This window comes from Bombyx mandarina, chromosome 23 (genome assembly GCF_030267445.1).
Source record: "Bombyx mandarina strain Sakado chromosome 23, ASM3026744v2".
Lineage (NCBI taxonomy): Eukaryota > Metazoa > Arthropoda > Insecta > Lepidoptera > Bombycidae > Bombyx > Bombyx mandarina.
Window position 1 is genome coordinate 14,913,274 of NC_143229.1, and position 20,532 is coordinate 14,933,805.

Sequence of the window (20,532 nt, forward strand, 5' to 3'; positions counted from 1 at the left end):
ATACCGGACATCCTTAACACAGACACTGTGTCTGGGAACGACTGCCTGAGTAGCACAGTGATGCCATATCTGGGTCGGGGCTTCCGAACACAGTCCACTGCTGTTCGACTCCAGACAGGGGACCGTTCGGGCTGTTGATGATCCTGATCTCAGGGTTCGTTTAGAAACTTCAAACGAGCTTTGAAAGAGAGTCGTAAACGGTAAGCAACAGCTTGGCTGTGCTCTGCTCTTGATGATGCTCATGAGCATTAGTGAACACTCTCCATTATATGGAACGTAAGCTCTGCTGCCTCTTAAAGCAATAAATAATGGTTTAAAAAAAACTAACAAAATACGCTTTTATAGAAAATCCAACTAAAAAATAGAAAGTAAATTTTAATAAATTTGAATTAAAAATAGTGTAAGAAAAAATGATTTTATTGTAAAAAAAGCGTGGGATTTGATTACATTGATGCATACGTCTGAAGCTAATAAAAGCGTATTAACAAAAAAGAGTGCAATTCGCATGTTCTTGCGGTCATAAAGGTGAAACACCGGCTAGGCAGATGATGTTATCACGTTATCGGGCTAGATAAATGAGTGAGGATTCTGGTAACCACTTAATGCTAGAAAAAACACGAGCTCGCCTGCTCATCGAATAGCATTCATTATGTTTATAGATTATGACCGAGCTTCGTTCGGCTTTTTTTTTATAACGCCATCTTGTTGTGTCTTTAAAGCAGCTAGTTGCCCTAAATTAAGAAAAAATGTATTATTATTCGCCAATAGATGTCGGGAAGAGTTGATTATTGAAAACACGAACAAAACAACATTTTCTGAAAATAAATCGTAGCTAGATCGATTTATCGCCCCCGAAATCCCCTGTATACTAAATTTTATGAAAATCGTTGGAGCCGTTTAAGAGATTCAGATTATATATATATTTTTTAATATTGCAAAAATGCTCTTTATATGTCTAATGTTCTAATGTTTCAATAATCGAAATTCTATTTATGTCATTTATAGAAGAATGATATAAATAACATATTAACCTCTTTAAGGATTAATCGTATAGAGGTTACATATATACAAGAATTGCTCGTTTAAAGGTATAAAGATAAGATTACTTGTCTGCTTTATGAATTTTTCATTATATGTATTTATAATAAAGCAATAAATACAGGTAAAGAAAACCTTAATGCAACAGGATAAATAAACAGCATTATGTAAATTCGTATGTTAAGTTATTAATGGTGTCTTCCGGAACGACCTTATATAACCAGGGTCACGACCAGGGCTCTGAGTCGAGCGGACGAGTTCACGCGTGGTGGTGAACGCTTGCCGGAGCTCACATACATCAGTCTCAACACCACTTTTTCTTTAAACCAGGATATAGGAATGTTCGCCACCCACCACCGAGATCGCGCTATGTAGGGGCTTATAAGCACCCCCCTCACTCTCCGTTTTTTTTTCCTACCTAAGCTGAGAGCATTGTGATGCTATTTCAGCGTAACTTTAACTAGTAGACGAGCTCACGGGGCTCAAACCTGACGACGTTGCTAGCACGAACCCTAGCAAGAGCAGTACTTCGCAGAATCTACCGCCGGATCGGAAACGCGACCCACTGAGAAGATCCGGCGAGAAACTCAGTGGGCTGTCTGTGGGTTAATTTACTCGTCAAGCCCTTCGCCGCAAGCGACGGGTTCGACGAGGACGGTGACCGGTGCTTGAGGTACCTAAAAGCACCGTTAGTGGATCGGGAGGATCCGAAATGACGTGCTTTGGGCGACGTCGACTGCTTTACATTCTGTCCGCAGGATCGGGAATGTCCCTCTCCCGGAACCCTTACGTAATTAAATAATGGCCTGATAGAGCATCTCTTACGACTGCTCTGTGACTATATCGCGCGCGTGCCAGCCCTGCGCATCGGCAACTATGTATCAGAGTAATTTACATAAACTATTAATTAATACATACATGTTCACTCCAGTTTCTTATAGACATGCCAATACCGGTGGCAGAATTCAACTAAGCAATCATAACAACAATTCCAAGTGCAGCTTGGAAAAATTCTTAGTAACGGTCAAGGGAATCGCCTTGTAATCCCAAACGATCTTGCATCTCGCTCACTCTTAACGACACAAAACTGAGTGAGAATGAGATGAACAAGCTTAGGTTTCAAGCAAGTCTTTCATCGGATTACCCCCCCCCCCCCACACACATCTGCAATAGCGGATGCCGGCGCTGCCCCGCTGAATACAATAAAATAATTCATCTGTAAAATAGATTTGAATCTTGGCCTACGTGACCTCAGTTTAAGTACGCAGCCACAAGGTCACCGGTCATCACAGATTTCATTCAACCTTTAGTTAAATCATACTCGTGATTTTATAACTAATTTAAGTTAAGGTTGTCTGAAAAGATTGCAAGCCGCGATAAGTGCGTTTAGTGCACCGACACGACGCGCCGAGCACCGGTGCATAGTAGTAGGTAGTCAGTAGTAGATAGTAGTGTTGCTTCAATTCCGAAGACAGTGTATTTTCATAAGAACCATGATCTGACTCAAGAACCGGGACTCTCTGGAACAGAGAAGTACAGGTCATCAGTACAGACAGTACGATAAGTTATTGTTTGGAACCTCTGGGTCTACGGAGGGACTCCGGTTCTCTCTGTGCCTCGTACAAGAAGTATATATTGCATTGGAAGTGGCCTCAGGAGTTGTTTGAGTAGATCCGTCACTCTCCTTTTAACCATCGTAACTTCTACGACTGGAGCAGAGTTCGTTCACTCTACCTAGAGCCACTGCGTCCATCTATGGTGTGTTTCCGGAGATCTTTTTTGCCACGTACCATCCGAAATTAATTCCTCTCCAAGGTGCTTCCTGAGCGCTAAGACGTGTCCTTCTTCGAACGAAGCTTACGAAATCAGCGGCAGACAGCGACTTAGTTGTGTCTCTAGCATTGCTAATGTCTATGGGCGACGGTGGCCATGACCACTAGATGGATCGTGCGCTCGTCTGTATCTACAAAGGCCAGACAAAAAGTTCATTCTAAGCTTCACTCAGCCACCAGACCTTTGTATGCGTCGACTAGTCTCATGATCTGTTTTCCCCAAACCCCCCGAGCAGGAGGAAAGTAGGAAGTATCACAAAAGTAAATATTACTCGTATACATCGAAGAGATCATCGAAGACAAAGCTTCGCAGCGGCGCGTCCTCTCGCCGGCAAAACACTGGCAGCGGCGCCTTCTGACCATTGAGTGATGATGAGTCATTATTGACCACAACATAACGTTTGAAATTATTAAATTAAAAACAATTTTTGTACAGTGACCAGGAAGCGTCGGGAACAATAAGACAATAGATGACTAACCCGCCGCGAGTCATACCACAGTACTTACTATACACTTGCTCTGCATATGATTTGTTCAGATGAATAGCGGATAGTCAAGTGCTTATGTATTGTTTGCTGGTGATGGTACCGACTGATGGTAGACGACACCGGTTCAGGAGCAGTACGCGTGCTTCTCACGTGAGGCTCTAGACCTAGAGACCCACCGAGACTAGAGTCGCTCAGAAATCTCGTAGGTAGCTATTAATTTTTTTTTAGGAAATTCGCTTAACTCGCTATTCCTGCATCACGGAAGTCGATCTTAAGACTTCCGCGATGGCGGAATGACATCATCTACACTCACCTGCAAGTTTCATAGAGAGCGATAGAGATGTCAGGGCGGGCAGCTTATAAACTGATTTCTATTAATATCTTTGTTTATACACGACTTGAGGTCATACCAAGGACTTACTTTGTAACTCAAAAGTTAAAATTAAATGTGTTCCCTCCCTCCCTTCCCGGGCCCCCCGACACGATCACCAAGACTGATCAGTTCCTGACCCCAGACTCGATTGTAAATTTTCCCACATTTTTTACGTCTAATGCTATTCAAAATTTAGTTGTAACGAAGTTTTAGCAGCAATAAAATAATAATAAAAATATTAAGCACGTTCTAAAAATACAAGTTAGATAAATAACAATTATACACCATGATCTAAGTCACATTAGCTGTTTGTTCGTAAACGAATGTATACAAACTTCCTAACGATCGTTCTAGTCTACGCCGCGCAGCTTGTGCTCGACGAATGAGTAAATGTCTGGATAAAGCTTAAGAAATCTCCAAAGGCTTTAAAGAGGCTACACGTGATGCTAAAGCTAGCTGGTACTTTGCACAGAGAGTGAGTCTGGCTGTCCAAACGAGGTAACGTAGCCAGTATCTTGGGAACTGTGCCTCCCTCAAGCGCAATGGAAGATTTGTTCTACTGTGTGAATTGATTTATGTTAAATTATTTTGATTAAAAAAAATGTTTAATTTTATTCAAAGCTTCAAGCATAATTCTTTGCTTGAGCCACCAGCAGGCCATCCCGCGTATGTGTACCGCGAAACAACAACAACATACAACTCCGGAGAGAAGGGTTGGGGCTGCCGCCTCTCCGTACGCTTGAGACCTTGGCCTCATGTCTCAAGATATGTGACGGCACTCACGTTATGATGTCTGTGGAGTCCGTTGGTCCCTGAGCAGCAGGTGGTTGGGGCGTGCCTCCTGCTGCACACTCAGAGCTCCAACAGTGCCTCCGACACCGAGCTGCCAATCAAATTATATCAAATCAAATCAAACATTATTAGCTAAAACACTGTTTACAAAGTTGTTGATAGTTATTTTATAGAGCAGCGTGTTTATAATAAAAGTCAGTCAATAAATATATCAATTAATTAAAATATGAAACAAAATAAATTAATTTAATAAAAATTAGTTATTTATGTAAAAAAAAAAATTTCCTACCTATTCTGATAGCCTTGAGAAGCTATTTCAGCTTCGCTCTAACGTGTGGATGAGCTCACGGGGCTTAAACCGGAGTGTTGCTAACACTGGCCCTAACAAGGGTGGTGCTTCGCAGAATCTACTATTGATTACCTGAAAATCTACCATTAACAAACAATATTTTAAGATTGATTTAGAGTTTCGTTGTGAATCAATAAAGACACAAAATGAGTGTGAGAGAAACCGGGGGCGGGTGGCGGCGTGTGAGCGCCACAAACATATCTTTAAGTAAATTTGATTGACACATGATTCGACCTCGGGCATTAAGCTTTGAATATTTTTTACGAATCTATAAACGTATTGAACAGCAGTTTATTTTTAAAAAGGTTTTTCCTAGACGTATTCATTGTGCTATTGTGCTCCAAACAAAGGTTCTGAAGCATCATCATTGATAATTAATTAATGAATGTTGTTTATTAAAGTTTGTGACGTTGTGTCGATGTCGGTTAAGTCGACAAAGGAAGGATATGGCGGATGGATCGCTCCTGGTCTCCGTCGCACCCTCCATTAACTGACAGTCCACCTGATGCTGAGTGGCTCTCGAAGGTTGCAGACAACACAAACACTCCGCTCCATGCGTAACACGCACTTATTGTGTTAAATGAATGAGGGTATCTGTACTCTTCGGACCCTCGGAGCCGGAGCCGGTGTCCCATCTCGAGTGACACCTCGGCGCTTGCCGAGACACTTAGTGCAGTCCTTGACACTTGTGTTGAAGTCGGCGTGGCTTAAAGGATAAGACGTCCGGTGCATTCGTGTTGAGCGATGCACCGGTGTTCGAATCCTAGGCGGGTACCAGTTTTTCAATAATGCGTTTCGGTTTGAAGGGTGGGGCAGCCATTGTAACTATACATGAGACCTTAGAACTTATATCTCAAGGCGTATTTACGTTGTAGATGTCTATGGGCTCCAGTAACCATTTAATACCAGGTAAGCTGTGAGCTCGTCCACCCATCTAAGCAATAAAAACAACAACAAAAAAACACGCATCAGTGATCTCACAGAAAAAACCAATCGCGTCGTTCGCTGCCGGTACTACAATAGGTAATTAATCTGATAAATCTCATAAATTACGAGCCAGAAATGTATCGTCCGGCGAGACTATAATGGAACTAAATAAATAAATATGGACAAAATTCACATCACGGAACTTAGCCAAAAACGAAAATTATTAAGAATCTTTAGTAACTATATACAAATAAATATGGACAAAATTCACATCACGGAACTCAAGCAAAGACGAAAAATCTTTAGTTCCGAAAAAAACAAAACAATTTTTGGGGATAATAAGTGACTACAAATTCGAATTGAAAACTGTATTTTGAAAAACTATGTAGAAGATTATTAGCTTTGCTTTTGGTCTGTTAACTGTTTAAACTAACAGGATGGTACTTAGAGTTTATCAAACTTATGTAGTCAGGATCTATTGAGAGCTGGCTGTTTGAGGTGAAACTTACACCCGAGGGATGGTCGTCGCCCAGTGTCCCAATTTTGAATCGACTCTCGACCCCGTCTCTTCACTTGTATGAGGCAGTAGCTTTGTCAAAACAAATTGAAATTTATTAACTAAAGAAATCCGGTAGACTCTCAACACCCGTGAGCACTCGTGAGCTTTTATGAGTGTCACTAATGAGTATCCGTGACTACGTTAATTTACTGCATGTTTCCTTAAAACATAATCTGATGACAAACATGATGACATCTTGTCTTCAAATCGTTGCAGATATAAACCACGATTTATTGTTATTTAAAATGCTGATTATTTTTCAAAGTTTTCCTTGTGTACGACAATTAACATAATTGTATCTCCACGTCGCGTCGCTTGACTCTCACCTCTGACACATAATTCTGTTGTTTAGATTTAATTACACAGAAAATAACATAATCATAAAATACCAACATATTCTAGTAATAACATTATAAAGTAATGCGGCATACAGAAGAACTCTAGTTTATTATTTCCTGTATAATGAAGACACGTGCGTTCTCTACGTGTGCTGGTAGGGAATCTCCCCGCACACTAAGCGAACACCTTAACATTAACTAACAACATTAACCTCGTGCGCCGGCTAGCGTGTCGTTTCCAAGTTTGTGTTACATCGCGTGCTTTACTACGAAACCTTCCTGAAATATACCTAGTCTAAGAGCCCAGGTGAACTCTTGATGAGCTCACGGCCCGTGTAGCGGCTACTGCAGCCCGTGGACAACACAAAGGTCATCCCTCGTGAGACAGCTGTATTCCTAATCGATTGTCCCTGTCAGGGGTAGAGAGGTCGACTATATCTTTCACAAGTTTGGGCGTCGGAGCATAGGAGGTTGTACGCAGCTCAACCCCGAGAGACAACCGATACGATGACAATAATTTCCCTCATGAGCCGCTGCACTCACAAGATATAATTTCGCGTTTTTAGTCTGTGTCGGTAATGCGTTGTCTATATGCGTATCCGCAGTGCTCATTGTAATCTTTATGTGTACAAATGTAGTCTCACGTTGTGTGTCCGGGATGGTATTCTCAACTGATGTAGCGATTTTAATGAAACTCCGTCCACTGGGTGCAGGGTGGTCCAACTTGAGAGATGAGATAGTTTGTATCTCAATTAATAATCGCAATATATATTTTTTTATTTGTTTTATATACGACAACTGAAACTATATTCACACTAAAAAACCCCGACTACCTTCATTTAAATGCTTAGTTCTATGAGTGCTTTCTGGGGTCAATTTTCTCCACTCATCGGCCTTTTCATTGCCTCGAACAACAAAATGGCCAATTGCCTTCAAAGTCCTAATGTGCTCCAGCATAAATCCAGATTTGAGCGTTTGTCATCAGTGCCTTGTCGGAAATTTGGCTTTCGATCTGAATGTAGATGGTGTCTACCAGTGAGTTTAACATCCTCAAAAGTAATCTTCCATTTGCTTTGTAATAAAATCTGCATTACTGATGGTAGGACTTGTTGTGGGTCCGCACGGGTAGGTACCACCACCCTGCCTATTTCTGCCGTGAAGCAGTAATGCGTTTCGGTTTGAAGGGTGGGGCAGTCGTTGTAACTATACTTGAGACCTTTAGAACTTATATTTCAAGGTGGGTGGTGCATTTAAGTGTGTGGATGTCTATGGGCTCCAGTAACCACTTAACTACAGGTGGGCTGTGAGCTCGTCCACCCATCTAAGAAATAAAAAAAATTAAAATTTTCATTCAGACGTATCTGCGCACGATTGATTCCCGCAGCGCTATTAGTTCTAAAGTAGTTTCAACTTGTGGACGCTTTAGTGCTATGAACGTTAAGTAGTGTGTGTTAGCTACAAGTGCTTGTTACTTACATAAATGCGGCAAATTAAACTAAACGATTGGTCGCATGACCTTTACCCTCGTCGCGCACCATCATACCGCATTATATCGTAATGTCTAGTTGCGATGTTTAATTGAATGCAGTTACACGTTCCGAGTGGCGGTACCTCACGTTTTCCTCTTAAATAGGACGGAGTATTTCCTGTTTCTTATTTATTTAGTAAAACAGTTATGCCAGGGTCTGGGCGGATTCTACTTACTTCTCTATGTGAACTAACACAATGCATCATTGATTCGCTTGAATCGGAGAACACTTTCTATATTTTGTGAAGCAACAATGTATATGGAGAACTGTACGGACGCTGCTCTTAAGAAACTTCACTATCCCACATTTCTTGAATTAGTTGTTGGCACGATTCAGGCTTTTAGTCGTATTTTATAATATCTATTTCTCGAAATTGTCGCTACTCAATGACGCGACGGTCGTATAATTGGTTTTACCAAGTACAATTAGTAGCTAGGTAGCTCAGTGGGCGAGCATGGGCAGCCACACAACTCTCATCTAACATTCATCTCCCTCTGACAAATATTTTGTTTATCAGTTTGTCTGACACCTGACTGTCACGCGACAAGCACACGATCGAGTTAAGGGATTTTCATCGCGTTTAAAAGCTCATAATTCGACGTGGATGCTGTCAGACATTACATCACACCCTGACTTTACGTCACACACCTCCATCAGCTCGCAAGCTGGCCCCACTCGCACTCATACTGGCACTCACACTCACACTCACACTCGCACTCGCACTCCCACTCGTCCTCGCACTCGCACTCGCACTCAGACACACTCACACTCGCACTCACACTCACACTCACACTCACACTCGCACTCACTCACACTCAGACTCCCACTCAGACTCACACTCCCACTCCCACTCGCACTCGCACTCACACTCACACGCCCACTCCCACTCGCACTCGCACTCACACTCACACGCCCACTCCCACTCGCACTCACTCGCACTCATACTCCCACTTGCACTCACACTCACACTCGCACTCGCACTCGCACTCGCACTCGCACTCGCACTCGCACTCACACTCACACTCGCACTCACACTCACACTCGCACTCGCACTTGCACTCACACTCACACTCACACTCACACTCACACTCACACTCACACTCACTCGCACTCACACTCACACGTAGTGCTCGCCTCCCGCGCCTCCCCAACATCCCGAACATACAACAATACAACAAGTGTACGTTTATTTGTTGCAGGTCGCCTAGCGGTTATAATGTTCAGTATATGCACAGTGGTGCTCGGAGTTATCTTATCGTTCGTTCCATGGCTGGACTATATTATATTTAGGGTGAGTAGATTTGATTGTATAGTGTACCAAAATCTAAACTGTTCCGCGGGTGTTGCAAGAGCGAACTAAGGGATTCATTAGAGAATGGGCAGCAGTGTTCTCTGAGTATTAAACCAGCGTACCTTTGCGAAACAGACATGGGTACCATGCGTATGGATTTCAATCTTAGGTCTCAAGGAGCTCAGCGTATCCACGACACCAGGTGAACGTGATCAACCCCCCTATACATTTCAGGAACTAAAACTGTGGAACGGTTCGATCAGCTACAGCTACTGGCAGAAACCAGGAGTGATGAGGCTGACCAAGGTGTACATCTTCAACGTGACGAACTCGCAGGCGTTCCTCGAGACGGGCGAGAAACCGAAGCTCGTGGAAGTTGGACCGTTCGTGTATCGGTGAGCAGTTTCCGTGAATAATTGATATCTTTGAGCCTAGACTCAGGGGATTTGTGAAATATGTGAAGGATATCCTATTTAACAGTGGCTAGTTATCGATATTTGTAATTTCAATTGTGTTTTCAATAGCCAAAGCCAAGCCAAAGCCGTAGGAGTGGGTAATATCGGTTTTGCCGCGTATCGAATCGTATCTATATATCGAGGATCAATATCGGATATTGAATCTATATATTTTCTGAATCTATATATTGATGGATGCTAGTAGATTTTCTCGATTCATGATATTTGAGATTTGAAACGATACGCTGATATAATATCGTAGTAGATATAGATTTAAGTCAACGTTATACGGTTGGTTTTCTGATATCAATTTATAATATGATCTTAAAGTAATAAAAAGAACATGAAAATAAAAATATCAAAAAAACTTTCCTTCATGCTTTTACCAGGCTTAGGACTGGCTACATTATTTTCAGTTTTTAGTATTTTGTGTCTTAATTTAAAATTACAAAATATACCAAAAGAGTGTAGATTTCAAAAGTTTAATACAAACACAAGAAATAAACTCAATTATTTGGATTCAACTAAAAATAGAAAAATGTGTACTTTAAAAATCAAACACAAAAAACTTTAAGTATTTATAAACACTTGTCCAAAAATTCTAGTTCAAGGTCAAAGCGCGTGAAATTAAATTCAACGATGCAAATAGGCTATACTGCATTCAAGTTAGGGTCGAAAGTTGAAACTTCTTTCCTTAATTGTATCCTGCTGATACGCTAAGAATAATCTACAGACATATGGACTTAAATATAAGGTTTACAATTGTATGGATAATGCCTGTTTCTGTTTCATTCATCACATGATATCCCTATCGTGCGCTCACTCACTCTGGCCGATTCGATACGAACCAAACGAATATTGCTGATATTAACGAATCGGTACGATATGCCGATGCGCATCACATCGAGCAATATCGTGTATCGGCTGATATCGAAATATGGATTTCGATTCACGAATCGGTACGATATGGCGATGCATCACATCGAGCAATATCGTGTATCGGCTGATATCGATATATAGATTTCGTGCGGGGCGATATCGGATTCAACGATATTGCTACGATATATAGATATTGAATCTATATACGATTTATATCACCCACTCCTACAAAGCCGTGACATGTCCTTCTTCAAACGAGGCTTGTGGAGAGTATTAAACGGTAGGCAGCGGCTTGGCTCTGCCCCTGGCATTGCTGACGTCCATGAGCGTCGGTAACCACTCACCATCAGATGGGCCGTATGCTCGTCTGCCTATACGGTAATTAAAAAAAAGCTATGTACATTAATATGGTTTTGATGAGTGCACATACTATTTAGAATGCAATCCACATTCGATTTAGGTACTACTTGTACGATTTAGCTAATATGTACTGTAATGATTGTAATTTGTTTTGTGCATCAATAATTAAATTTAAAAAAAAGAATAATGAAGGGTAGGGCCCGATTGCGCCCGAGTGCTGGTCCTCATGTGATGCGAGTACACAGCACGACTCCGCTGATAATCAGCAAGGAAATGTATCACGATTATACGAGGGGTTTGGGGGGTTGGCAGGTTTGAATAATTCGAACTCGCGAAAAAACACAAATATTTATATTTAGTTTCATAACTTTCCCCGTGTTGAGGGTTCACACGGGGATGTACCCCTATTTCTGTCACATAGCCCTCATGGTACTGAAACAGACTTATAGCACTACTGACACTTAGGTCACAAGCTTGACGGTAGTCACTCTATGTTTTGATATATATTTATGTGATCTCTAATTGTAACTATCGCGTACAGAGAGGACATGGAGAAGGTGAACATAAAATTCCACGACAACGACACGCTCACCTACCAGCACAACAAAATATTGAGATTCGTCCCGGAGATGAGCGTCGACAAGAAGCTGAAACTGGTGGTGCCTAATATACCGCTGCTGGTGAGTCCACGGGACCCTTCATCAACCCTTTGAGTCCAACGACCAGAATGGAGTCAAACGAAGACCGGTCAGCGTATGCAGGGTTCGATTAAATCGTCTGCAGCAACTGATTTTTGGTGTTTACTCTTTTCACGGATTGATTTAATTAAAGGATTCCCAAAAAAAGTACTTCATTCATTTCATTCGAAAATAGATCTTATCACAAAACACTTAAGCATAATTTGACTGTATTAAATTATCATACTCCATCTATTGTCTTGTTCAGTTATAGGTCTACTTGTTATTACTATTGTACTACCTAGTACTAAAATAAAATAAAAATGATAAAATAAAAATGATTTTAAATTGACGTAATGTCGGGTATTTAATACATCACCTAAATAATTAACACAGATTAAAAGGGTTAGTTCAAAACGTATAAAAGTTAAATTTAATACTGAACATATTAACAAGTATACCAATGTTTCTGCAGAATTTCTCAAGAATAAATAACCTCTCACAACATGTAACGGACAATAAATATGTATGAAGAGGCTTATATAAGTACATGCTTGCAGTATTATTAAAATAATTGGACTTACATATTTATAATGTTTGCCTTTATCTGCCCTATATTCAATAACACTTCAAGAGTCGATTACATGTGCGTCGGTGCCGACACGCTTAGTACTTCTTCAGTAAATACTTCCTATGCAAAAAGGTACCATATTGGTAGGTAGGTACCACCATTGTATACATTTCTGCGGTGAAATCTTAAACCCTCCCGGTCAGCTGGATGGGACGGCCTTTGTGATTTCAACCTCATATCTCTCTCATAGGCCACTCATCATCACTCACTCAGTCATCACTCACTCAATCCATATACGTCGCAAGCTAATCGGCCTATTAGCGGCGTTAGAAGGCAAACATGCACCTCTTCCTCAGACAGTCACATCGTTCTCTCACAACATGGCTCCGTGGCTGTTCAATTTGTTCGTGTCCGGCCTGGCCCTGACCTACAAGGACAGAGCGAAGCCCTTCGTGGACGTCACAGCCGAGGAACTGGTCTTCGGGTGAGCCCTGTTCTAACTCTATCCTAAACTACAATAAAAGTAATAAATGTGTCTGTCTGTATGCACAGCGGTCCTCCTGTTAAGAGGCTAACAGCCAATACATGCATACCGCCTCGAGCCGTGAGGTAAAGCACTCTCTTGTATAAATGCCCCATTTTTTGCACAAGAACACTTGATTATTGCATGACAGAAATAGTTTGGATGGTGGTAACCACCCGTGCGGACACAGAGCACAGTGCGGACTCCCAACGTGGCCCTCAGGGGGGCGTGCAGCGGGCCCCCAAAGGTGTATCACACCCGTCGCTGAGCAGTGATGCGTTCTTTTATCGAGTAGTAAGCAAACCGTGGATACAAAGCACTTACAAGTTCCCCCTCAAGGTCCTGGCTGTAATGAAATGTTCACAAGTTCCATTGTAATATATTGTAGTCGCTGTGCCTCATGTGTTACGCCTTCGTTTTCAGCTACAACGACCCGCTCGTCAAATTAGCTCATTACTTCTATCCGAAGGGAAAGAGACCGAACACCCAAATGGGTTTGCTGTTGGCTGTGAGTATAAACTATCCCGCAGTCAAAGATCACAACGAGTTTTAATATGTTAAGAGAAAATTTGATTGGCCCAATCTTCTCCCTGTAATTCGTTTAAAAGTACTAGAACTAATTTTATTTTGAATATTAATAAGAACACTAGCTTTTTCCCGCGACTTCGTCCGCGTGGAATGATTCACAAATAATGTTGTATTTTAGAACAAATTTGGTTAGCATAAAAAACGTTAGAGTGAGCCAACCTTAACGTATAGACATATGCTATTGCGGACTTTTTTTTAGTACTTTTAAAGGGGAACAATTCTGTCATACATTATTTTAGCGAAACTTTAACCGTTACTGCAGCGCACGCAGCGAAAGCTCTCAAAAGGTAAAAATAACCCCAATTTTGAAACATTCTTTATTGGTGCTCCTATCTATCATTCTATCTATCAGGCTATCTAACATTGAAATATTTTTTAAAGTCGGACCAGTAGTTCCTAAGATTAGCGCGTTCAAACAAACAAACTCTTCAGCTTTATAATATTAGTATAGATTGTCTGGGCAGTAGGAGCGGGGATGCTACCCCGGCCCTCCCTAGCGACTGCTTGGTCCATGGGCCGCTGCCCTCCGCGCTCCTACCTCCAGTACTGCTGTTAGACAACCACCATCTCGTATTGTATTTGTGAACTAATTCAAACAGAGGAACGGTACCTTGGAGGAGGTGTCGACAATATACACAGGACACCAGAGCATGGAAAGGTTTGGATATTTGGACAAAGTAAACGGCCTCGACCACATCCCCCACTGGAAGGACAAGCCGTGCAACAACCTTCGGTAAGTGCTACCCTCGGTCGCTTTAATATTCAGTACAAGCGCTCACGGTCAGCGCCAGTGCCCAGCGCCCTGTGGGACTGAGGTATGGGCCAATGTTTGTTGGACATGTTTGTTGGCCAATGTTTGATGGGTCCAATGTTCATTGGACGCATCGAAAATTGTAAAATGATATAAATTCTTTAATTGAATTCACCTGAGATAAACAAATAAAACCGAGACTTTGTTTAAAAATATCTCAACCTTTACATGACATTATACAATTAGATGTATTACGTCGGAGACAACATTTAAAGAAATTAAGATGCATAAAATAAAAATACCGTTTCTTTATTTTTAAATTCTGAGCTATTCTTATAATTTTATATTACCTAATTTAGGAGTAAATAATTAAAAACTAAAAATGTCGTGGTGACGTCATGTTTACGAATTGTATGAAAATATTCCTTTCCCTTTTCGACATTGCTGATTTTTTATACCTACCGTAAAATGGGGTGATTAGAGAAAGATTGAGAGGTGAATGGGGAAAAAACCAGGAAAATCTTTCGCCGCTCAATATTAGTTTTGTATTCGTTGCAAAATCTTCCATTTTTTGTTATTTAATATTGGAATGTTGAAAGTTCCCAAAACAACTCTGAATATGCATGATAATAGCTGCTAACTTTTAAAAAATAGCTTTCAAATTAACTTCTTATGGTGGATTTTTTTTTAATGCTAGAAACTTTGCTCTCTTTTATTTTTTTGATAATAATAGAAGACGACTGTGATTTATAAACGTTATTTAGTGTTTAAGCCATCATAATAGGTTGGGTAAAAAGTTTCTTCGCATTTTTTAAGACAATTCACAACATTTTTTAATATAGTTTATTTACATTTAACTAAAGTATGCAGGTACCACTTTGATCGATAATAACTTTTTGCCATCTTGTAGGTAGGGACATGATCCCATAGCTATAGATGGGGCTTCTGATCAAAATACCGCAACAATTGGTTTTGGCAGTCCTCTCGTGATATTAACCTGACACTGCCTAAAGAATTCTGAGGAGACCAAAACAGGTGGAAAACTGAAGGTGCAAGGTCAGGACTATACGGCGGATGCATTACCACCTCCCAGCCAAACTCTCTTCATTTTAGCTGAGTGGCTAAAGATGTGCGAAGTCTAGAGTTATCATGATGAAAAATCACACCCCTTCTGTTGATTAATTCTGGCCGCTTTCTCTGAATTTCTTACTTTAATCTGATCAGTTATTCGCTGTAGAGTTTAGAATCGATGATCCTGCCTGGGGGTAACAGCTCATAATGAATAATGCCCTTCCAATTTTTGCAAGTTAACCCGGGTTTCACCACAGTCTGTGAAGCCTGACTGGTCTTTGAACACGACCTTTTTCGCACGTTCTTGTCGTGCGTGATCCACTTTTCATCACCAGTTATCAGCTTCTTCAAAAATGGTTCGACTTAATACGTCGTAATAAAGAATCACAAATGAGTACACGATTCATTAGGTTTCTTTCAGTGAGCTCGTGAGGTACCCAAATATCGAGCTTTTTTGTGTACCCAGTTTTTTCAAATGCACCAAAACTGATTTGTGGTCAATTCCCAGTTCTTCAGCTACATCGTAACTACTGATATGCCGATCTTGCTCCACTTTTTCAAAAATGGCAACCATTTTATCCGTAATAGGGCGACCAGAGCGACGTGCATATTTGAGATAAAAATTTCTGGATTGAAAACGCTTAAACCAAATTTGTGCTACTGTCACAGACACTGCACTAGGTCCTTAAGCATCGTAAATTTTTTTCGCGGCTTGCGTTGCATTTTTACCTTTTTTGTAGTAAATTTTTTAATTGTATCGAATTTCTTCATTAGATTTACTAATCTTGACAGTACGAAAAATAAAAAAAATTACACATTTTCCTAATTTGAATTTGGAATTATCTTCTTTAAAATTTAAATTTAAACTTTTAATGATACTAAAACCAGCCAGATACAAATAGTATAGCCAAAGAAATTTTATTACATACTATAATGCGAAAATACCCCACCCCAACCCATACATATGCTTAGTCTGGCCATAAATACTGTTACAATTAATGCAATCACAGCGATTCGGTTCTCTTTATCACCCCACTCATTTTAATATCGCAAAATATTGTACAACTAGCGACCCGCCCTCGCTTCGCTTCGGAAACATTAAAACACACATGAAACCAAAAAAAAAAAATAAAAAAAAGTAGCCTATGTTCATCAGGGACAATGTCGGCTTCTAATGGAAAAAGAATTTTTCAAATCGGTCCAGTAGTTTTGGAGCCTATTCGAAACAAACAAACAAACAAATCTTTCCTCTTTATAATATTAGTATAGATATAGATGTATTGGCGCCAAAATGAGAAAACTCAATGAGCAATCATATAAAAATGACAGATTCCAAATTCAAATGTAATATTTTGTTTATTTTTAATTGTAACAGTATTTATGGCCAGACCAAGTATATAGATAGAAGATAGATATTACGAGTATTTGTCTATAGTGTAGTCTTGGCGAAATCTGCAACAATAGGACCATAATAATGTTGAAGCTTATAATTTCAATGAATTATAGTCGAATTTCGACTACTGCGGGACCACTAGTTACTGACAAAAATGTAACGGAATATTATTTACTAATTATTCTCTTTGTAAAAATACAATCTCATAAATTACATTTTGAAATATATCTAAAAAATAAACATATATAGCGTGGGATCACTTGACCACACCTGCACAACCTGTGGCCTAGCCCTAAATTCTCCAATAGCGTGGTGAGAGGTTTTAGTGTTAGACAGAACCACAATGGGCTCAGACTATCGCCCTGGAATATGCCGCGCTTAATCGTGATCGGTTCGTCGCAGCTGTGTGTGTCGTCATCCAGGATAGCAAGGAACCGTTCTCCTCTCCATTGTCCTTTACAAGACCTCATGAAGGCCCATACAATTGTATTTACTTTATACAACTCCAGGACCCTCAGAAGCCATGTATATGATATGGAGTCGAACGCTTTCTATTATCTATATATTAACACGTGAAGCAAAAACTTGTACCCCTTTTTACGAAAATTGCCAATGAAAGCCTTTTTTTTTTTAAATTGTGCATAAAAACACATATTAAATCATTAAAAAAAGCATTACACACACTACCATGTATTTGACACAACACATACATACTCTATTTACTCTTTTTTCACTGCCAATTGGGAAACTTGTTATTGTTTAAAGTCTGTGGTCGAATTGAAAATAGATTAATATAAAGATAAAGACAAACAACTTTAATATTATTGATCTATGTTGCAATTTTGGCGAATACTGTGATTATATTATCGAATTATAATAGTGTTTGACAATAGAACCATACTAATGTTTAAACTTATAATTTCAATTAATTATAGTCGAATTTCGACTACTGCAGGGCCACTAGTTACTAATTACCTATTATTAGTATTTTTTATTGGGTGTCGGGACGTCATATATATATATATGACGGAGGAGAAACATGACGGAGGAGAAACCTCCGTAATGTTTTTAAAAAGTGTAACGTCAGCACTGTCATTACTTTCTTGACGATGACTCATGTTTGGGCTTTCGAAACAAAACTTCACGAGAGCTTTGTGAGCTGCGTATATTTCACGAGAAGTGTAACAACGTTCCAAAGAGATCCGTACTGTACTACGGCTCGGGCACGAATGACCAAGCGCTTTTCTTACCTAAGCTGATAGCCTTGAGAGGCTATTTCAGCGGAAAATATAGTAGAATTATTTTGTCCGTGCAGTTTGGGTCATAAAAAATCGGAGCGATGAAGCGAGTATTTCGCTCTCTCTTCCACTCACGAGCCTTATGGACGGGCATAGTGATGCGCATTATTGTTGTCGATAAGGGTTATCGATAGTGTATTTAGTTTTGTCATTTTATGGGTTAGTGATAAAAATGAAAGAAAAAATCACTAATCGTACACTACACCACATATCGCAGCAAGTTAACGAGAACGGCAGAAATTAACACTTTGTAACTTTTCGGGATGTATTCTTATTTCAGTGAAAATTTTTAACACATTGTTGATAACAACACGTGCAAATATGATTTTGAATAAATTCTGCCGTTTTGATACAAAACAAAGGAGTAGCCATTGTGTCACTAAAGAAATTCAGAGAACGAATGCATAAAAACACATTTCTCTTCGCCATAATGTACTATAATTTGCAGGTAAGTACAAATGACTCAAAACATAACAATGTCTCACCACCCTTCGTATACCACCCTGCCGCCGTGTACTTGCCTTCGATGATTCATTTGTTATTATCGATAATGGCTTTGCGCCCGAGCAACATGCTCACCGCCCTAGGCGGGCTATGTTTTATGACCCAAACTGCACGGACAAAATAATTCTACTATAGTAGGTGAGCTCACGGGGCTCAAACCTGACGACGCCCCAAGCGCTAGACAGTACGGCCGTACCTGATTATTTAATTTTTAACTGATTTTCTTTTAATATGAATAATTAATTGGTATGAGTCAACTGTAAAAGAGATATAGAGAGACAGAGAAGTCAATATATCCTAATACATGTCTCACTCAGTCTCATGCGCGTGGATAATGCCCTCGCGCTCTGACCCACAGAGGTATTAAATTGAATTTAGGGGATGATTGGCCCTTTAAAGCGTCTGCAAAGCAATTCGGCCGACGAAAAGTGTCTGGGAGTATTGGCGACTAATTTTTAAAGATATTGCCTAAAATATACGTAAAAATCAGCTTTCAGAAAATACGTGAAGTAGGTAGGTTATGATTTTATGTACCTTGAGTACCTGATACCTGAAAATTGGCCGTCTAAGCAAGGTAGCAGCTAGGCATGCGTTCTTAGTACATACTAACACTACGCAATCGGCCATATTTCGTTCGACAGAAAATACGTGACGTCTGGGGGCCCTGGGATCTTACTTTATTATGAAAAATATCGAATTTCAAAAAAATAAATTAGATGAGTCTGTTTATTTTGAATCAAGTAGTAGTTTAGTATCAATTAAGATAATAATATGATTATGTTAAAAAAATGAAATTTTGTCAAAATTATAAACACCACCGTCAGACATCATAGGGACGAATAGGGTGATCGAGCTAAGAGAAATATTGAGTACGTCTGTTGTCTTAGAACTATTTAGAAATCTTCTCTTGACGTTAGCAAACAAAAACGAATGACAGTTCTTAGGGGGCACCGCTCTTCAAGAAGGCTGGTTGGTAAGTGTGATGGTGTCTACGCGCCTCCATCAGCTAGGCTCTGTCGTAGCACGAAGTTAACCGAGTTCCGACGATACAGCAATCGTGCTGCCATCTCTCGGGAATCGTGCTGCGTTTCGTTTAGTTACCAAACTAATGACCGTCTCTGACATTTACGTAACTTCTGTGTTTACAAATAATTAAATAACCAAATGATTAACTTACACAATAGGTTTATAAATGACTAGCCGTACTCGCCCACTTCGCTGGGCGTTTAAAATTAACATTATTATTTATTGTCATTACTATTAGGGAGTCCAACACTCATATAAATATAGCCTATCCATTAAGTACATGCATTTTCTACATGGATACCAAGTTTCAAGTCAATCGGATGCAGGGTTCAGTAGTTATAACCACTATAGATTTATATATTAGTACAGATTTGCAAGTTTGTGGGTATGTTCTCCTGATCCCTTTTTTTTTTTTTTTTTTTTTCGGGTAGAGGGCCGAACCTCCTACGAGGTCCCCGCGCAAAAGGGGCGCGCGGGGTATGTGAGACTCTACGATCTGCATGGTGTTATGAGCAGACCGCGGGACCAAGGATTTTAGGGCCCACCCACTAAACGACTCCCCTGCACTCTTACACCCGACGTCCGATCCCCTCCGAGGTCAGAACCCGGATGAGGTAGGGGGGTTACCGCGGTCAACACTACAACCAGACGGCGCGGCTCACCCCAAGGACGCCCAGCCGACGGAGCCTTCGAGGCGAATCGAAGGCTCTGAAACGTCGGCCGTCTCGGTACGGCAGCCCGTCAGGCCGCCCAGACGGTGCCGCTGGTGTCCCGGAATACCCCGCTGGACCAGAACCAGCCTGCCGGGTCGGGACGCGATACACCGTCGACCGGTCGCTCTATTTACTCCATGGCAGCGCGCTAGAGTGCTGGTAGCGCGCCGCGCGGCCTCACCCCCTCAGGTCGCCCCTTGACCTTCA

General features: G+C 40.6%; 1 protein-coding gene across 4 annotated transcripts in view; it reads left to right on the plus strand.

Annotated features, from left to right (window-relative positions):
- Window positions 1-20,532, plus strand: part of dsb (scavenger receptor class B member debris buster) — a 65,824-nt gene that overhangs the window by 36,416 nt on the left and 8,876 nt on the right. For 3 of the 4 annotated variants that reach the window (XM_089737600.1, XM_089737602.1, XM_089737601.1), the window contains 6 exons: window positions 9,425-9,516; window positions 9,751-9,911; window positions 11,752-11,890; window positions 12,815-12,942; window positions 13,405-13,489; window positions 14,169-14,302. In XM_089737600.1, coding sequence (XP_089593726.1) covers window positions 9,425-9,516; window positions 9,751-9,911; window positions 11,752-11,890; window positions 12,815-12,942; window positions 13,405-13,489; window positions 14,169-14,302 — 739 coding nt within the window. Of the gene's footprint in view, window positions 1-6,805; window positions 6,852-9,424; window positions 9,517-9,750; window positions 9,912-11,751; window positions 11,891-12,814; window positions 12,943-13,404; window positions 13,490-14,168; window positions 14,303-20,532 lie in introns of those variants that run through there. The other variant, XM_089737603.1, reaches the window with a different exon arrangement.